This window comes from Elephas maximus, chromosome 13 (assembly GCF_024166365.1).
Source record: "Elephas maximus indicus isolate mEleMax1 chromosome 13, mEleMax1 primary haplotype, whole genome shotgun sequence".
NCBI classification, from domain to species: domain Eukaryota; kingdom Metazoa; phylum Chordata; class Mammalia; order Proboscidea; family Elephantidae; genus Elephas; species Elephas maximus.
Window position 1 is genome coordinate 62,229,602 of NC_064831.1, and position 17,870 is coordinate 62,247,471.

At 36.7% G+C, this 17,870-nt stretch overlaps 1 protein-coding gene across 11 annotated transcripts in view; it reads right to left on the reverse strand.

Moving 5' to 3' along the window:
• The window catches only part of MYO9A (myosin IXA), a 250,999-nt gene that overhangs the window by 67,906 nt on the left and 165,223 nt on the right, over window positions 1-17,870 (reverse strand). For 6 of the 11 annotated variants that reach the window (XM_049852700.1, XM_049852694.1, XM_049852693.1 and 3 more), the window contains 9 exons: window positions 17,265-17,387; window positions 12,246-12,326; window positions 10,393-10,503; window positions 9,424-9,546; window positions 7,873-8,022; window positions 6,725-7,044; window positions 4,456-6,054; window positions 802-901; window positions 69-284 (listed from right to left, as the gene is read on the reverse strand). In XM_049852700.1, coding sequence (XP_049708657.1) covers window positions 69-284; window positions 802-901; window positions 4,456-6,054; window positions 6,725-7,044; window positions 7,873-8,022; window positions 9,424-9,546; window positions 10,393-10,503; window positions 12,246-12,326; window positions 17,265-17,387 — 2,823 coding nt within the window. The remainder of the gene's footprint in view (window positions 1-68; window positions 285-801; window positions 902-4,455; window positions 6,055-6,724; window positions 7,045-7,872; window positions 8,023-9,423; window positions 9,547-10,392; window positions 10,504-12,245; window positions 12,327-17,264; window positions 17,388-17,870) is intronic. The other 5 variants (XM_049852696.1, XM_049852697.1, XM_049852702.1 and 2 more) reach the window with 3 other exon arrangements.

The window sequence follows — 17,870 nt, forward strand, 5'->3', positions numbered from 1 at the left end:
TAGCTTTAGATTAGCAAAGACTATTCCCATCAGATTTGCCTATTTTTCTTATATTGCTATAAAATTACCATTTCGGAGTCACTGTGAGAGGCCTGACCCAGGCTGGGTGCAGGCCCTAGCTCAGAGTGAGAAGCTCGGTCAAGGGAGAGAAGAGGCTCAATAATGTCATCGTAATCATCTTCCTCTGTATCCCCCTCCCCATCGGCAAAAGTACCTCTAGTCAAGAAATCGGAGCGCGTCCGCGCCATTCGAGCTTTCTTTTTATGGGCCGGTCTGGCAACCTGCTTGACCAAATGATAAAACAAATAACACAACAATGTTTTGGTTGTTTTTAATGGAGATGATGCCAACAAAAGGCATCAGAGGGCTCATGAATTTCTTGAAACATCCCTCCACCCCACTACGCCCTTTCCACTACCAGAAGTGACAGAATAACCAAAAGGAATCCACGTACATTACTCTAGACAAAGGATAAGAACAGAAGTTAAATCTATACTGTTTTTATCCACAGCCAAGGAAGTCATCCCGTACTGCCACAATTTGTCACCAAAGTCACTGGCCTAAACTGCCTTCTTTTTCTTAGTAACTTCTTATTTGTACATATACTCCGGGTTCTGAGGCATCATTCTCTGCCTGGAGTTCACCTCCTTAATTATAACCGGCTTAGCTCATGGCTTCTTTCTCTATAAACACTTGGGAGTAAATGGGTAGATGAAGTACTCTAACTATAAGAATAATAATTTCCAAAACAACATGCATCTATTTCACATAGAAGACAGACAAACAAGATCCAATACTTACCTCTCTTTGGCCCAGCCCAGCTAATTTCACAGGTTTCCAAGCTGGTTCATCTTGTTTACGGTGTTGAGGATTTCCACACTTTAAGGATTCCTTGTTGACACTTTAGATAAGACAATAGAATAACATTTCAATTACTAGGAGAGATCCCATGCCAGCAGTCTTTAAGTACAGCATGAAATAGTCTAACAAGCCAGGTCAAAGAATTCCAGCAAATTTCATAAATATTTCCAGATCTTATTCAATTCCCCAAAACAATATGTCAAAAATTTTCTACTTACCTAATTAATGCTATTACCAGGAATCTACACATATGAGTGAATTGCTAGAGGCCCTGCCCTGATAATCACCGGGTATTTTCCACTATGATGACACATCTTTAAGAACAGTAGCAGCACAATTAGCTCAAGACATGAGATGGATTTGACGACAAATGGGAAATGCCAAATTTTTAGAATACTACTCTTAGAAGAGGCCTTTCAGTCTAATCATTATATAATGCCTGATAAATGGCCATCCTGTGATGAGGATCTCAGTGTTTTATCTTATACCGAAATTATTTCTATTTGTTAGAAAATTCTCTTTCTGAAATCTCTCTGTAGTTTTCATTCATTGTCTTAGTTTTAAAGCTTGAGGTTGTAGAGAACAAAATGAACACTGGCAGGATAAGAAATTGTTATCAAACCAAAAGAAGTACGAACCAAACCATATAGATGATAAAGTATAGCTTGTAAAAACTTAAATTTTGCTTGAATAATTACATGATATGACTGCTTTATCCTTAAATTCTGCACAGAAATGGATGTCAGGATCTGATGAAAATCTGAACAGAACCTGCACTTTCACAGCCCCAATTACAAGCCTCAAAATTTAACAACATATTACTAATTTCCCCTCAACAAGACTGTCAAGTGGCTTGAGAATCATATCTTACCATTTGGCATAGTGCTGGGTTCAAAGCAGACACTGATAATAATATTTGGTATTATTATTATTAATTGCTCTTTCATTTTTGTAACTGAAGACCTAGGATCCCAAGAAGTTACCTTGCCCTTTGCCCAAATGCAATAATCTCTAAACAAGCCCAAGGCAATTACAAGCCTCAAAATTTAACAACATATTACTAATTTCTCCTCAACAAGACTGTCAAGTGGCTTGAGAATCATATCTTACCATTTGGCATAGTGCTGGGTTCAAAGCAGACACTGATAATAATATTTGGTATTATTATTATTAATTGCTCTTCCATTTTTGTAACTGAAGACCCAGGATCCCAAGAAGTTACCTTGCCCTTTGCCCAAATGCAATAATCTCTAAACAAGCCCAAGGCTATAAAGGCTTCTCAGAGAGCTCCCATTTTAACCAGTCTATGATCAAGCCTGGCAATCCTAGCTTGTCCTAAAGGACTCTCTTCTGGCCATTAAAACCTCTCTTGCCACAGGTGAACCTACTGGCCTTTTATCTGTCATCCAAAGAGAAAGCAATAATTAATAGGACCTTTGATAGCATCTGACTACCCCCAAAGAACTTTTAAACTCACAGCATTTTCTTTAGATTTTTTCATGATTTTTTATTCCTCATCAATCAGACAAAGGCAACTACGTACTTATCACCTTGTGGTACACAGAAAGAACACTAACTTAGTGTTACTTCCTATCATTAAACCCAGTGCTGATTCCTCATCATAAAATCCAGGTTCTAGTCCCAATTTTTCTTTAAATATGTGACTCTGAATATGTCATTTCACCTCTATGTGCCCCAGTGACCTCATCTATAATATATGGGAATTAGGCTAGATAATTTAGAAGCACCAATATTTATGATTCTATAAAACATTAAAGTTTCTCATATTACTTATAGAACAAGAGATCTGATGTATGGATTTTATCTGTAAGCTTTCATACAGGCAATCTAATACTATAATCATTTTTGAAGGTATGTAGATCTTTAATGAGGCAAAGCAAACATGATTAAGGAGAGTTAAGACAGTTTATCTTGGAAAAATGATAAAAGGATGACTCACAAGGATGATTGATTTTTTTTTTTTTTTTTTTGATACTACAATTAAACTTTCAACAAAATAGATTCCTGGAACCAACAGATACATTTTCAGTATCTATATACAGACCACAACACTTAAGCAGAATGTCAGGAACTGTGTTTTTAAACACTTTGCTCATGGGCTTATGTGCTATGTAGTGCCTTTGAACTTATGGGCAGTCCCTAGGTTACTAGGCAGGAATGAGATCTCAAACTGTCCAACTGCATTTCATAATACTGTATACAAATAGTGGAAAAATAAAATATTTACAGTCTCTTGCTAATATTTAAAAAGAAGTCCTATAAAGTCCATATGTTATATTAAAGCCTGAAAGATTTAAATGCTCAGGATACGATGAGAAAAAGATATTTTCATTGTTAATATGAAATTTAATTTTTCTAGCCCTAAAAAACAGCTCTCCCTTCATTTAAACAGTGATATCCTCCCACAGGAACTGAAAGAATCCACTGTGTACAAAGATTTAATAAGTATCTTGAATTTTTTCCAATTCATTTTTATGTCCACTTACAAAATGCTTCTCTTGCAGTTACCACTAGTTAAGCGGTAAAGCACTTAAAAGTATAAAGAACTTAATGAAGACCATAAATAGGCCAACAGCTGCGACAAAGCACATTAGCTTCTTTAAGCCTGACATTAACAAGTTTAGATTGCTACGTCTTACCACTCTAGGGCAATCAGCACTTGCTGAACGCCTACTATGTTAACAGGCACTGTATTGGCCTCACAAATGCTTTCTTAATGGCAAGGAACCAAAATCTCTGCTATCTGTGCTTAGTCAAAGATTCCTAAAAAAACAACAATAGAAAAAAACACCTAACCAGCTGCTGCCAAAACAATTCCAGCTCATGGCAAGTCCATGTGTTTCAGAGCAGAACTGTGCTTCATGAGGTTTTCAATGTCCGTGATCTTTCAGAAGCAGATCACCAGGACTTTCTTTCAAGGCACCTCTGGGTTGATTCAAACTGCCAACCTTTTAGTTAGTAGCAGAATGCATAACCATTTGCACCACCCAGGAACTCTTCAAAGATTCCTAGGGTATAGTTACGTCCATTTCCAGGAGGCTGGTCAAGTCAATGATGAAGGAAACTTTTTATACAGGGAAAGAAAGGTTAATGTTAGCAGCTTCCACACAAATAGTTGGAGCAGATCAATGTACCTTAATAAAACTCTTCAAGAGAAAGAATACACCCACTCCTCACTTATCAACATGGTGAGGTTTCAAAGACCAGGTCATTATGTGAAAATCAGCATTATGTGAAAATGGAGGATGACCACATCAGATCACAAAATGAAGGATGACCACACTTCATTACAAAACTGCTAAATTACATCATTACATAACTGCCAAACCACTGAGAATCATGGCCCAGCCAAGGTGACACATATCCTTAACCATCACAGCCAGCATTACACTCTTGCCTCATACCTTGGTGTTCGTTACTGGTATGTTCGTTACTGTCAGACATACATCGTTAATGCACAAAGTAGTTTGACAGGCTTTTTACTACCGTCATAAATGCACAATGTTGGATATTGAGATAGTCGATAAGTGACGAGTGGGCGTATACATAAAAGAATATAAATATTTCACTTACAGGGGTACACTCATATTGTCCTTTGGCATGAAGAAAATGGCCCTAGTAGTTCCCTCTCTGGAAGGATCATCAGATTTGTGGCTATAAGACTGAGCCGGCCTAAGGTATTCTCTTTTGGAAACACGATTATTAGAGAGTTTACGGGCTACATTCAATTGGGTGCCCATTCTGTCTGTCTTAGATAATTCCTCAGGTTGGCATGGGCTTCCTTTTCTTTCAAAGAACATGGTGACAGGCCGGTCCTTCAGGGGTACCTGAGCAGAGGGACTGTCTTTTGGGGCAAAAGCAGCATCTTTTATAGTTACTGATGGGAGCCCTGGAACACTGGGTTCTCTCTTATTTGGAGCATCGAGAATGAGAGAGGATGGCCTCTCTACTGTTTGCTTTGACTGATGGAAAGAGGGTACGAGGAAAGACTCCCCAATTCTTGACTTTTCAATTGTCTTGAAGGCTTTACGCTCCTTCTCTAAAATACCCGTTTGCTGGCGAATCTGTTTCATCATCTCTTTTTCATTTTGCTGCTGCAACTGCTTTTGCCTTTCTTCCTTCTCAGTGTTTAGCTTTTCCAGCTTTTCCAGCACAGTATTAGAAGGATCTGTATTCAAAGAGGCAATAACTTGATCTTCTCCTGAGATGTGATACCTTCGGGCTTCCCTGTTGATATCCAAGGTAAGAGCTGTCCCTAGAGTTTCTTCACTTCCCAATAGTTTGTTTCTCTGAATACTTGTACCTAGTCGGGAACTTTTCTTCAATGGGTCTTGCTGGGGAGTATAAAAAAAGGTAGGCAGACTATTTGAAATAAAGGCGTCTCTCAGCTGTGGTTTACAAGGAATAGATTCAGAACTGCAGACCAGGTTTTCCTTCATAGTCCCATTCTTCAAATGCTCTGAAGCACAGGGTTTCTGTCTTTTCATCAATGCATAGCTAGTCTCATTTGAGGCACTGAGGGCACTACCCTGTGAATCAAATTTTGGGCTGCTGCTGGGTATCTTAGGTGACAAAACCTGCAAGTCTCCTTCGTCTGGAATTATGGGCTCTAGTTTGCTCTTTTGGTTTTCTTCACAGCTGAGAATTTCCAAGCTTCCTTGAGAACTTTCACTATCAGGTGTACCCTGTAGAGATTGAAGGCCCTCAGGCATCAGCTCTGTAGACCATCTGCGTTCCTCTGTAGGAGACACACCACCGAGAGAACGGACTTTCAGCAATTCTAAGCTAAATATAGCTTGCTCCAGTTCTCTCATTCTCCGACTTTCTCTTTTGGCCCGGCCTACTTTTTTCTGATGGAGATCCTCCATGGACTTGGGTCTCTCTCTCACAACCACATCTTGCTGTAAGTCCACACCACTTTGGCTTCTGGCTCTCTCCTGTCGCTTGTTTGGGGACTCCTTGGAGTAGTCTCCTAAACTTTCACGGCTAATTCGATTACTCTCTATCACAGATTTACATTCCTCTATGGCTTTCACTCTGTTGTCAAAGGAACAATCTTCCCATTCTGAAGGGTCTGAACCCTGAATCTCCAGAGACCCATATGCCTTTATATTCACCAATCCAAGCTCTAGTTTTGTTTCTTTAATTCTTTGTTCTTTTAAAGCTTTAAATCTATATAAAAACAGAAAAAACTGGGTTACAGGTATCTATTGGTGACCACTACAGAGAATACATTCACTGAGAATTTTTTTTAAAAATGGGAAGTCTCAAAAATTTCTTTTTATAATACTAAGTATTTCTTTAACTTGGAGGCACATTTCACCATTCTCCTACTTTCATCAGTGAGATGATACTGTTATTGAGTACATTATTCCCAGCTGGGTATTCTATTCAAAACATAAACTACCTCAGAAATAAAGTTCTCATTTTAATAATATCATCATTACAAGGTAAACCATGTGAAATTAAAGTTTCTGCAGGTAAAAAGAGTTGAGCATTACCTATTTTACCAGTTTCAACTTAATGGAAAAATTCATTCTTAGCAGCTATAACCACAGACCATCTAGTTTTTTGATCCAATTAATTCAGTAAAAGCTTATTTACCTTCTATTATAGGCCAGACAATGTGGGTTAAAATTGCTGAGTCTCACAGTCCAGTGGAGAAGATAAATTATACATAACTAATTCAAGCACAAGTTAGGTAAGTGTAGTACATAACCAATTCAAGCACAAGTTAGGTAAGTGTAGTACATAACCAATTCAAGCACAAGTTAGGCAGACGTATAAACAAAGTGCTTGTGAACAGAGAAAAAGGGGTAATAATTATGGCAACAGAGATTACCTTTGTCTTGCTCTGAATCCTCTACATGCTGCTTGCAAAAGGATAATTTTGTTCCTTTGTTCTTGGTACCGCTTACTTTCCCTGTAGCCTTTCCATCTTGCCTGTATGTAGACAGCAGCCATGTGCCTCCGCCTATACTGCTCCCGCCATCTCTGCTGGGTGATGATGGCTGCAGCCCGTAGCTCCAAGTACCGGCGCCTCGCTAAGTGAGCACGCCAGGAAGCTTGGAGGAGAGTAGCTGCGCTAGCCATGATGAAAGCATTCTTCTGCACAGCCGCATCTTTGACTTGCTTCTGATTCAGGTAATTCCTCCAGAATCGCTGTGAGGAACACAGAATAACAGAAGCTGTTGTCATATTTTATATCACATTTTCATATAAAGGGAATCAAGAATAAATCTCCTACATCATGAGAAGGTAATCGGGTAAACAGCTAATCTATTTGTGATTAAAGTAAAAAATGTTTTTTTCCAGATATGTTTGGCTAAAAATAACTCTTAAATAATATAACCTTTATGAAGTTAATTACAGAACTTAAAATAATTTTAAACTTTTTATGCTTTCATGCCCTACAAATTAATTTTAACAAATCTAATATATTTCCACACTATAAACTGCCCAAATAACATTAATGAGCTCAAAGTCACCATGTATATATTTCAAAGATGAAAGATTTCAAAGACTAAGGATATTCTTGCACAAACAGAAAAAGTCCTACTCAGAATATAAAATAATAGAGAAAATATGAAATAAGGTACCTATCATCTGAAATGAGTGCATAACAACTGTAACAATAATGTACATATAACTGAACTACTGTTCAAAAAACTATTAAATAAAAAAGAACTATGTCAACAAAACTTAAGGAGCTTAACTCCTTTGCCTCTATTTATACCTCACAAGACATTACAGCTATAAATTCAATTTACTTTCAATTCAGCTCAATCAGTATTTATTAATAGTCTACTCTCACATACCAGGCAATCTGTCCAATACTATGAGCATTTCAAAAATGAGGAAGACATAGTCGTCTCATCTGTGAAGAAGTTTACATTCTTATTTAAATGTTTCAGAGTAAAATGGTTTTGTTACCGAAATAAAAGCGAAAGAAACTAGCCAATTCCATGCAAAAAACCCTCTGCCTCCTACCTGGATGATAACGGACGCCCGTCTCAGACGAAGGAACTGTTGCCTACACAGCAAGACCCTGAACCGTCGCTGCAACACTATGATTCTGCGGAGCACCTCTCGGTGGAGGAGATCCTGGAGGTGCTGTCGTTCCTGCTCCTTTAAGAAGACCTACCAAAAGGGAGAAAAGTGAGGAATGTAGCTTACGAGTAAGAAATTTCTATCATGAATTATCTTCTCTGTGCTAAGCTTTTAGAGAAGAGCATATACACAAGAGTATGTGTAAATGCAGTAGCGCTAAGTATTTACTGATTTATCCAAGGTAATCATTTTCCAGTTGGGAAAGGGGTATTAGAACGTGGAAGAGGAAATGGAAAGATAAGCACAAGTACAAAAATCCTGGAGCCAGAGACTGTAATATATTACTCCCTTGGGAAATGCACTACTATAATGAGCTAATGTATTGCTTGGCTATATATGTCCTATTTTTGTAGGGTGTTGGGGTGGGGAAAAAAGTTGAGAACTGCAGATCTTGAAGTTTGATCATAACGTGAATAAACCAATGATAACAGTCTTTTCGAAACCCAGCATGCATTAAAGCCATCTTGCTTCCCAAAGTTATTAGTTTATTTATTTAGCCTTTAATTTCCCGAATAAATCTGTAGTCATTTGTGGGAATGCAAAGAGAAATTAGAATTAGTCCCTTTGGCAACTGGATTCGCACTTCCCCTGTAAGAGCAAATAGATAATAGTGAAAGAGGAAAACAGTAAACTAAAAGGTTACGGACAAAGGAATCTACCTGAGCAAAACCAGGAGATGGAAATAATAATAAAGGCACCCATTCGGTACAATACAACAACGTCTCTTTATACAGAAGATATTAAGTAGTGTGAAGACACAATATGGAGGTTTGAAAAAGAAAAAGATGTTTGAATTTAATGAGAAGGCTATCAGGGGATTAATTCTGAGCAGGAAGTCTACATAAATAAGTAATATTAGCAAAATGATTTTGAGAATATGATCAGAATGAGTCCAAAAGAATGACAAATATGCTGGAATCAGAAAGCAAACTGTTTAAGACCAATGTAGGTAGGTGAGAGGAGCCAAGAACTAGAACTTAGCAGTAGGAATGGATAAAAAGGGAGAGATGTGAAATCGCTTACAAAGGAAAAAAAAAAAAACACAGACCTTTGTAAAATAATTAAAAATTAAGCTTAAAGATGACTATCATTTCTAGCCCGAGAAACTAGAAGAAGGGTGTCAGACAGACTAGTTAATAAATTTAGGGGAGTAGAGGAATCTAGATAAGGTCACTTTGGGCAAACTGAGTTGGAATTACAGTAGAATACCTAGGGAGAGATGTTTCTTAGGCAATTAAAATTATAGTCAGACTAGAGCACTGGCCAGAAGGTCTCTGATTAATACTGGCTATATTATTAAATAACTTTGGCCTAATAAATTTCCTCATGATATCTGGTATACTATATTATAAACATTCTCATAGGTAAAGACTGCTATTTAAATAAAAAATGCAGTCAAAATTTGACAAGGTCTATGTATATTGTATTTACCATTGTTTTTCCAACTTGATAATTATCTGAATTAAGATTCACTTTCCTGAAGAAATCCTGAATGTTAAACTTGGATGGAATAATATTTCGGGGTAGCAGTACATGGAAGTGGCTCACAAAATCCTGAAAAATGAGAAGAAAATGTTGTAAAATCACAAGAGAAATGTATGTGAACAAAACCCTAAACTAGCTAATTGTCCTTTTTATTGTTCTTTTTCTCATTCCTTTTAAACAGAGTAAAATCAAGAAAGCGCTTGTTAATTTAAAAAACTACAAAAAGGCTAATTTGGAAAAGATACTGAGTTCTACATACTATGTTACCAAAGGGGAATAGGAAATGAAAAGAAGGGCAGACGCTAATTATCCCTTTTGAGAAAACTGTATTTAAAACCAAAGGAAAAGTTTTCCGAACAGGAACCTGAAATTTTTAGCATAAAAGCAAGCAAATGTGGCAGCTACTACAGGGGATAACTGAAAATGAAGCTTTGAAAACCAGCAACAGCAAAGATTTGCTCAGCTGCTGAGAAGCTACAATGTAATTTCTATATCCAGAACAGCAGCAGCTGATGAGAACAGCTGAACCTTGTTGGCAAGCCCCTATGAAAAAAAATTCTAGAGAAAGCCAAATGGAATCTTTTCTTTTAACTAGATAATTCAGATTGAACTATTTCAATTACACGAGTAATCAGTGTAAGGAATTGCTATGTTACGAGAAAACTTAGTGTTACTAAACATTCAGATTAAATAAGAATAGCCAAGTACTGCATTCTATTACAATACAAGCTTAATGGGTATTGCTGCCATCCAAGGGAAGTGAGTACTCTTTTCAATTCTGTACACTAAAGATGGACTGGAAAGGAAGAACTAAGGGAAATAAACATGTGAGCCCTAAATAAATAATAAGCAAAACATGTGGGAATAATGTACTTCATGTGCATATATATTAAAATATCACTATAAAAGCATAACCTGGAAAGAATATTTGCAGCTGTATCCTGATTGACGAATTCGAACTGTCTCCAGCATTCCAGTGTACCGAAGCTGTCTAAGTACCAAGGCATCATTGAATCTTAAGGGCAGCTAAAACAAAGCCAATGGAAAAAAAATTAACCCAGAAGAGTAGATCTCCAAACTACTGTCTGTCTTATAAGCATAGTTAACTCAGATGGACTGGGGGTTGTCTGGTGGTTAAGATATAGCAGAGATGATAGCTTCCCAAAAGTTCTGACTGCCTCACCCTGGGAGAAACAGAGGAGCCCTGGTGGTGCAGTGGTTAAGAGCTATGGCTAACTAAAAGATCGGCAGTTCAAATCCACCAGCTGCTCTTTGGAAGCCCTATGGGGCAGTTCTACTCTGTCCTATTGGGTCACTATGAGTCGGAATCGACTTGACGGCAACAGGTTTTTTTTTTTTTAAACGGGAGAAAGAGAACCCAAGCTTCCAGACTGCTCTGGTTGTACAGCGAAAGGGACTTAAAGCTCAAAAGGAACGTAGTTGCCCACAGAAGAGGCCACAGAGTCTAGTTACTGTAAAATCTGTATCAAGATCACCCTACTTAGGCATAGTCAAGAGCTATCTGTATTTTTGTTTTCAATTGTGATTTTATCCATAATCTTACCTTACACTCTTCACCAGTTGCCTTAGTTAACTGAGAGCTGACTCTTATCCTAGCATAAGAGTAGCTTGTTTGTTTAAATACCTTTTGCTGATGGTACTGGCATGATGCATTGAAAAACAAAAAATTCTTGTAGTCCCTTAGAACTAATGCCCTCATTCCATAGGCACTGATAGGCAAGGGGCTAATGGAAGGTAGTCACTCATAAGTATCTTGGTAGACATGATTTTAGACATTCAAAAGATAGATATGCAGCTTCTGATAGTTTTTCCTGTTCTCTAAGTGCTATTTTCAATAATCCTCTAAGACAATCCCAAACATTTTCCTGCAGCTAGGCAGGGCACACCAGCTATCAAGGAAAAAGTCAAACAGGCAATTTATATTAAATAATAGTATCAGTTAATATTTAATACTTATTCTGTGCTCTGATATATGTCATTAATTAAATTCTTTCCATAGTAAGGTCTCAATTAATAATTGGAACTCAAGCTTTTATTCAACTATAAATATTCCATTTTAGTTAATTATAAAAGAACAGCTAATATCTACTAAGTGCTTACTACAGACCAGGAACATTCTAAGTACTTCATAAGTATTAACTCACATATGCTCAGAAAAACACAATGAGGTCAGTCCTATCAGTATAGTATACTCTTACATAGATGAAAATATTTAAGTGACCAGAATGGTCAAGTAACTCGTCTAAAGTCAACAAAGCTTGTAAAGAGCAGAGTAGAATGCTTCTTAAAAGTTAAGAAGCTGAATGTAATTCCTAGCATATTTTAACTGTTCAGGCAGGAAACTATTCTGTCCTATGATAAACACACAGAAAGATGACAAATATTTACACTGATGAGGTATATTCTGCAAACACTCTAATTAGGAGACTGCCACAGAAAACAGTATCCACAGGTTAATCTTAGGGAAACAAATGCTGCGTAAAAGAAAACTCTTTTCTGATATCATTTCAAGAGTAATTTTTTCTCAAAATTTAGGAGATGCTAAATTGAGTTCATATAAACATCATACAGTCAGGTAAGTATAGAAATTACAAGGATAAAAAAAAAGGCTATCAAAATATTTATGGAACATGTTTTCCTTATAAAGATTATAGATAACTCTTCCCCTTCACTTTCTCTCAGAATTTAAAGCTTAGTTTGAAGTCAGTGAGCTAGAACTGATGCGCTCACTTAGAGGACACTTTTACCTTTTCGGCATTAGAGCGAATGCATTTTACAAAATACGGTTCTGCTTGATCAAGTGTCTCCATCAGTTTGCTTAGTGATGCCTGCAATACAAAGTAATGTAATTAGCACATTCTTCCATTCCAAACCGACAATGAATGATACATAAATATAAATGATAATATTGGCAAAATGTGCAGAAACTAGTGGCATACAAAGAAATGAATTTTTTTCTGAAAGCAAACTGTCTATTCCCATGTTCCTGTAATGGTTAAATTATGGATAATTAAGGACAAAGATGGTAGTTTAATCTTAAAGCTGACAGCCTGACAATAGTAAATATTGTACATATATAGCATTTTAGAATAATCCAAATTTCACTTTTCATGAAACAATTTATTCAAATTTATGCATTCCTATAGCAACTTTTAAAATTATCCAGTAGGTAGGCCACCTTTTCAGAAAATTTATTACTAATTTCGATCGACTCAATTGGCAATGGGTTTGGGGTTTGTTTCTGTTTTGTTTCTTTGTGGGGGGTTATTATTAATTTACTTATAGCAAAATTTACTTTTTGGTGAGATCTTACAAGTTTTGACAAATGTCAAATTTATAGGCACAGAGTTTTATCTAGTATTCCCTTACTTTTACTTTTAAATGTCTATCGGGTATTTAGTGATGCTCCCTCTTTACTTCCTGATATTGGTAATTTGAGCAAAGCCCTTATTGGTCAGGCTAGAGCAACCCTGGTAGCGCAGTGGTTAAGAGCTATGTCTGCCAACCAAAAAAGGTCAGCAGTTAGAATCCACCAGGCGCTCCCTGGAAACTCTATGGAGCAGTTCTACTCTGCCCTGTAGGGTCCCTATGAGTAGGAATAGACTTGACGGCAACGGGTGGGTTAGAGCAACCCTCGGTTGGGTATGTGTCATCAGGTCAGGAGAGGGAGAAGAGTTTTACTAGCAGTTTTCAGGAGATAAAACAACAACAGTATGGTCCACCATGCATGGTCTATTTTCTTAGGAGAAAGCCACAAAATTCCTCCTTTTAAGGAGCTAAATGAGCACAGATACCGTGTCTATGAAGCAGCCAAGCTTTCACACAGGGGTCTATGCATAAAAAAAAATAAGCACTGCACAATTCTTTGCTTTTTTGATCAAGTTGCATCATCCTGCTCAAAACTAAGGCTTTAGCTACTTTATTGGACAGTTTGGTGGCCAGAGGAATAGACTTGTTAAAAACTATCATTTATTTGCAAGAGACAAAGCCTCAAATTTACTGAAAGGTTGAAATAGGGAAAATATCCATATGGTCTATTATTTGCTGTTTATTTCTATTTGTCAATCTGTTCTTTTTCTTGTCTTTTTTGACTGAGTTAATTTTTTTATTCCACTTTAGCTCCGCTATTAGATTATTACCTATAGCTCTTTTGTTTTGTTGCAGGGTTACTCTACAGTTTCCAATGTTTAGTTTATTACAGTCTTCAAATAATATACCTTCAAATAATGTTACGTCATTTCCTGCAGACTGTAAAAACCTTCCATCAGTATACTTCCATTTGGTCCCTCCCTTCTTTTGTGCTATTCTATCATACACTTTATTTCTATCCCACAATACACTATACTGTTATTTTTTTTGTTTTCTACAATCAAATATCTTCTTAAAAGATTAAAAAGGGAAACGTTTATTTATTTACTGTGCTTTAAGTCAAAGTCTACAAATCAAGTCAGTCTCTCATATAAAAACTTACACACACCTTGCTATATACTCCTAGCTGCTCTCCCCCAATAAGACAGTACACTCCTCCTCTCCACTCTGTACACCCCATGTCCAATCAACCAGCGCCTGTCCCCCTCTGCCTTCTCATCTGCCCACATAGTCTCTGAGTCTACTTGAACCAAGAAGCTTACTCCTCACCAGTATTATTTTCTGTTTTATAGTCTAGTCTAATCTTTGAAGAGTTGAAAGTTTTTTTTTTTTAATAGTTAGCTACATTTCTATCATTCTGACACTATTCAGGCTTTGTGTAGACTCAAATTGTCATCTGACTTTCCATCAGTTTTCTTCTACCTGAAGAACTTCCTTTAACATCTCTTTATAGTGTATACCTCCTGGCAATGAATTCTCTCAGCTTTTGTTTGAGAAAGATATAGTCACTGTGCATAGAATTGTAGGGTGACAATTTTTTTCTTTCAGTACTTCAAAGATATCACTCCATTATCTTCTGGCTTATATAGCTTCTGTTGAGAAATCTACTGTTATTCTTATCTTCATTTCATTGCACATAATATCTCTCCCAACCCCAGCTGCATTTAAAATGTTCTCTTTTTAACCACTTTTACCCATTTCATATGATGTGCCTTGGTGTGTTTTTCTTTGTTCTGCCTGGGGTTTACTGAGATTCTCTGATCTCTGTATTTATACTTTTCACCAAATCAGGGAAAATCTGGGTCATTATTTCTTCAAATACATTTTACTGTACCCTTCCTCTTAAGACTCAAGAGTTTACTGTAGCAGTTAACCTTCATGAAGCTCTATGATTTCATTTTGATAAACATAAACATTCATAAGAAGGTCATGAAGACAAAGACACCTGGGTGTCATCTATTACCATCACTTATAAGTTGTTCAGATATTCAGTTCCCTCACCTACAATAAGAATTATAATATTTGTCTCATAGAATGGACAAAGAAAAAACTAGATAATGCATAGGTCTAAATATTTGGTAAAGGGTCTGGAAAATAAAGTACATGTGGTCATTATCTCTGGATGGTAGGTGATTTTCAATTTTTTTTGCTTATCTGTATTTTCTAAATAATCATTAACTCTTAATACAGTTATAATTTACAATGTATTAGAAACATTAAAGGTCATCATTTGATGTTTTTACTACCTTTTTTTCTTCCAAGAAATAAAATACATGAATATTATTTGAGAATTTCAGGAATATCTAAAATTCCTGAATTTTGGGAGTTTTTTTTTTTTTTAATTGTGCTTTAAGTGAAAGTTTACAAATCGAATCAGTCTCTCATAAAAAAATTTACATACACCTTGCTATGTACTCCTAGTTGCTCTCCCCCTTATGAGTCAGCACACTCCTTCTCTCTGCCCTGTATTCCCCGTGTCCATTCAGCCAGCTTCTGTCCCCCTCTGCCTTGGGAGATTCTTAAGGGACATAATAGGACTGTGATTATAACTAAGCTTTTTATTGTAATAGCTATATTGCACTCTTCACATTAAAGAAGTAGTCCGGTATATAAGGCAAATATAAAAGATCCAAGGTAATAAAGCAAAGGACACTTATAGCTTAATGATCCTTCATAATCATGAGCTACCCTTTTCAGATACTGAGCTTACCACACTATCTTTTGATCAGAATTTGGCTTCTCATGTTGATGTTAATCAGGAGGAAGTGGACTAATGAACGAGCAATTATATCAAGTCTGCTTTTTTCTCATATTTTCATTATATATAAAATTTTGATACTGTTTTACATGACAGTGCTTATAGTTTATTGGGCAGCATGATTTTTCTCCCATTTATCTGTGCATTTCTAAATCTACAAAGTGAAAAGCCAGACTCTGGAATGTGAGGACACCACCAAGGTACAGACACAGACTTGCCCAACTAACACCTCTCTTCTCTTGTTACTTCAAACCAAATACCATTAACCCAAAAGATTATTATTAGAAGGCTTTTTAAAATTCATGGCAGAGATTCCTTTACATTCAAGCACCTTTTCTTTAAGCCTATTAGCACATTTTAAGAACTTATTTGGCTCTTCAGTCTTGCCTTCTCTTTTTCTTTTCTTTTAAGAGAAAGCATGTGACCACAGAGCCTTCACCAATTCAGATTTTTCCCCAGGTCTATGCTGAGAATTATCTAAAATAAAATAACATTTCTAAGCCCACAGTTTGAAGGACTGTGCTTATAAATCAAACAAGATCATATGCAGTGACATGTTAATAGATAATTTATGTTCAAACACCTGGCTTAAAAAGGAGCATTAAAAAAAAGTGATAATAAATGGAAATATACCTACCACCAGATAAAGAAATGTTTGGTTAACAGTAAACATTGCTTCTGTGATGGAAGCATGAAGAAGAGTAAATCGTGCAAAGTATTGTTGTTGTTTTGTGCCACCGAGTTGATTCCAACTCACAGCAACCCTATATATAGACTAGAACTGCCCCATAGGGTTTCCTAGGTTGTAATCTTTACAGGAGCAGAGTGTCGGGTCTTTTTCCCGAGGAGTCACTGGTGGGTTCGAACAGCTGAACTTTCGGTTAGCAGCCAAGCGGTTAACCACTGCACCATCAGGGCTCCTTAAAAGCATTGTTACCCCCCAGATTTTCTGCTTTTTATAAATGTATAAATCTACCAAATGAGTAGAACTTTAGAAGAAAAGGAAGAGGTAATGAAATACTTTGAAAATAGTTATTCTGAAAGTTACCTGGCTAATTTAATATTGATCATATTTATTCCTAAATGCCTACTCACAGTAAAAGGAACTGGATTTCTAAGTATAAAACCTAAACCAAAAAAACAGGAAAAAAGTCATATCATCCCATTTAAATATTGATGGCAGCAGTATATGGTTTAAATATATGTAGGAAAAACATACATCATCAAGTTTACAGTGACTATATCTGGACTACTGTTGTCAGCTGCCATCAAATTGGCTCCAACTCATAACAACCTTACATGTAACAGAATGAAACACTGCCTGATCCTCCACCATCTTCATGATCACTGGTATGTTTAAATCCATATATCTAGGCAATACAGTTTAAAGACAGATTTTGTTTATAACATTCACTTTCTGCTGCCTTTCATCTCACACTGAAAATAATTACTCTTTGGGATATCTACCATCTACAGCTATAAGAAAGAAACACAAAGGCAGCTGACTTTTTTCCATCCCTGGTACCTCTCTGCAAAATGGCTTTTTAATCCCATGAATAATATCTCGTTCATTCCGACCTTCCAATTCCAATCTGAAAAAAGCAGATTCCTATTTGCTGTAAGTAAAATAGGAAATAACCTGAAACTGGGCACTGATGCTAGGAGGTTTCTTCTTCTTGTGCAAATGAAGAAGAGACTTGGTAATCCGATCCTGTAGAGTCAGTCTGGTCAGGTGCTTTAAAGAATTCACCTCTAGCAAGTGCTGAAAAAGAGAAGGAAAAGAAAAAACATCAAATTCTTCACAAAAATCAATCTAAGAATATAAGTTTTAGAAGTTTAAGCCACTTTTCTCACATTGTTTTCTATATATAATGACTGTAGTGAATATGTAAGATTGACATTCAACATCCTATACCCTCCTGCAAAAGCTGGAAAGCTAAAAAGAAAACATTTCACAAACTCTCTTGCATCTAGGGTTCTGGATGTGATTCAAGTTCAACAATCAAATGCCACCATGTGAAACTGGGAAAGTATAACTGAGGCAGAGGCCTTGGCTTCTAGCTTGTTTCTGCTGGCAAGCACGCACATCAAGTGCTTTAGTTTTCTGTGCTCCCAATGTCCAGACACTAATTACAAGTGGTGAGAGACAAGAGTGCAGGGTATTTGTGTTGTCACTGCAACTCTAGTAAACACTGCCAATAGTTGTAGCAGCTTCTTCCTGATCCCTGGACTACGCCACAGGTAG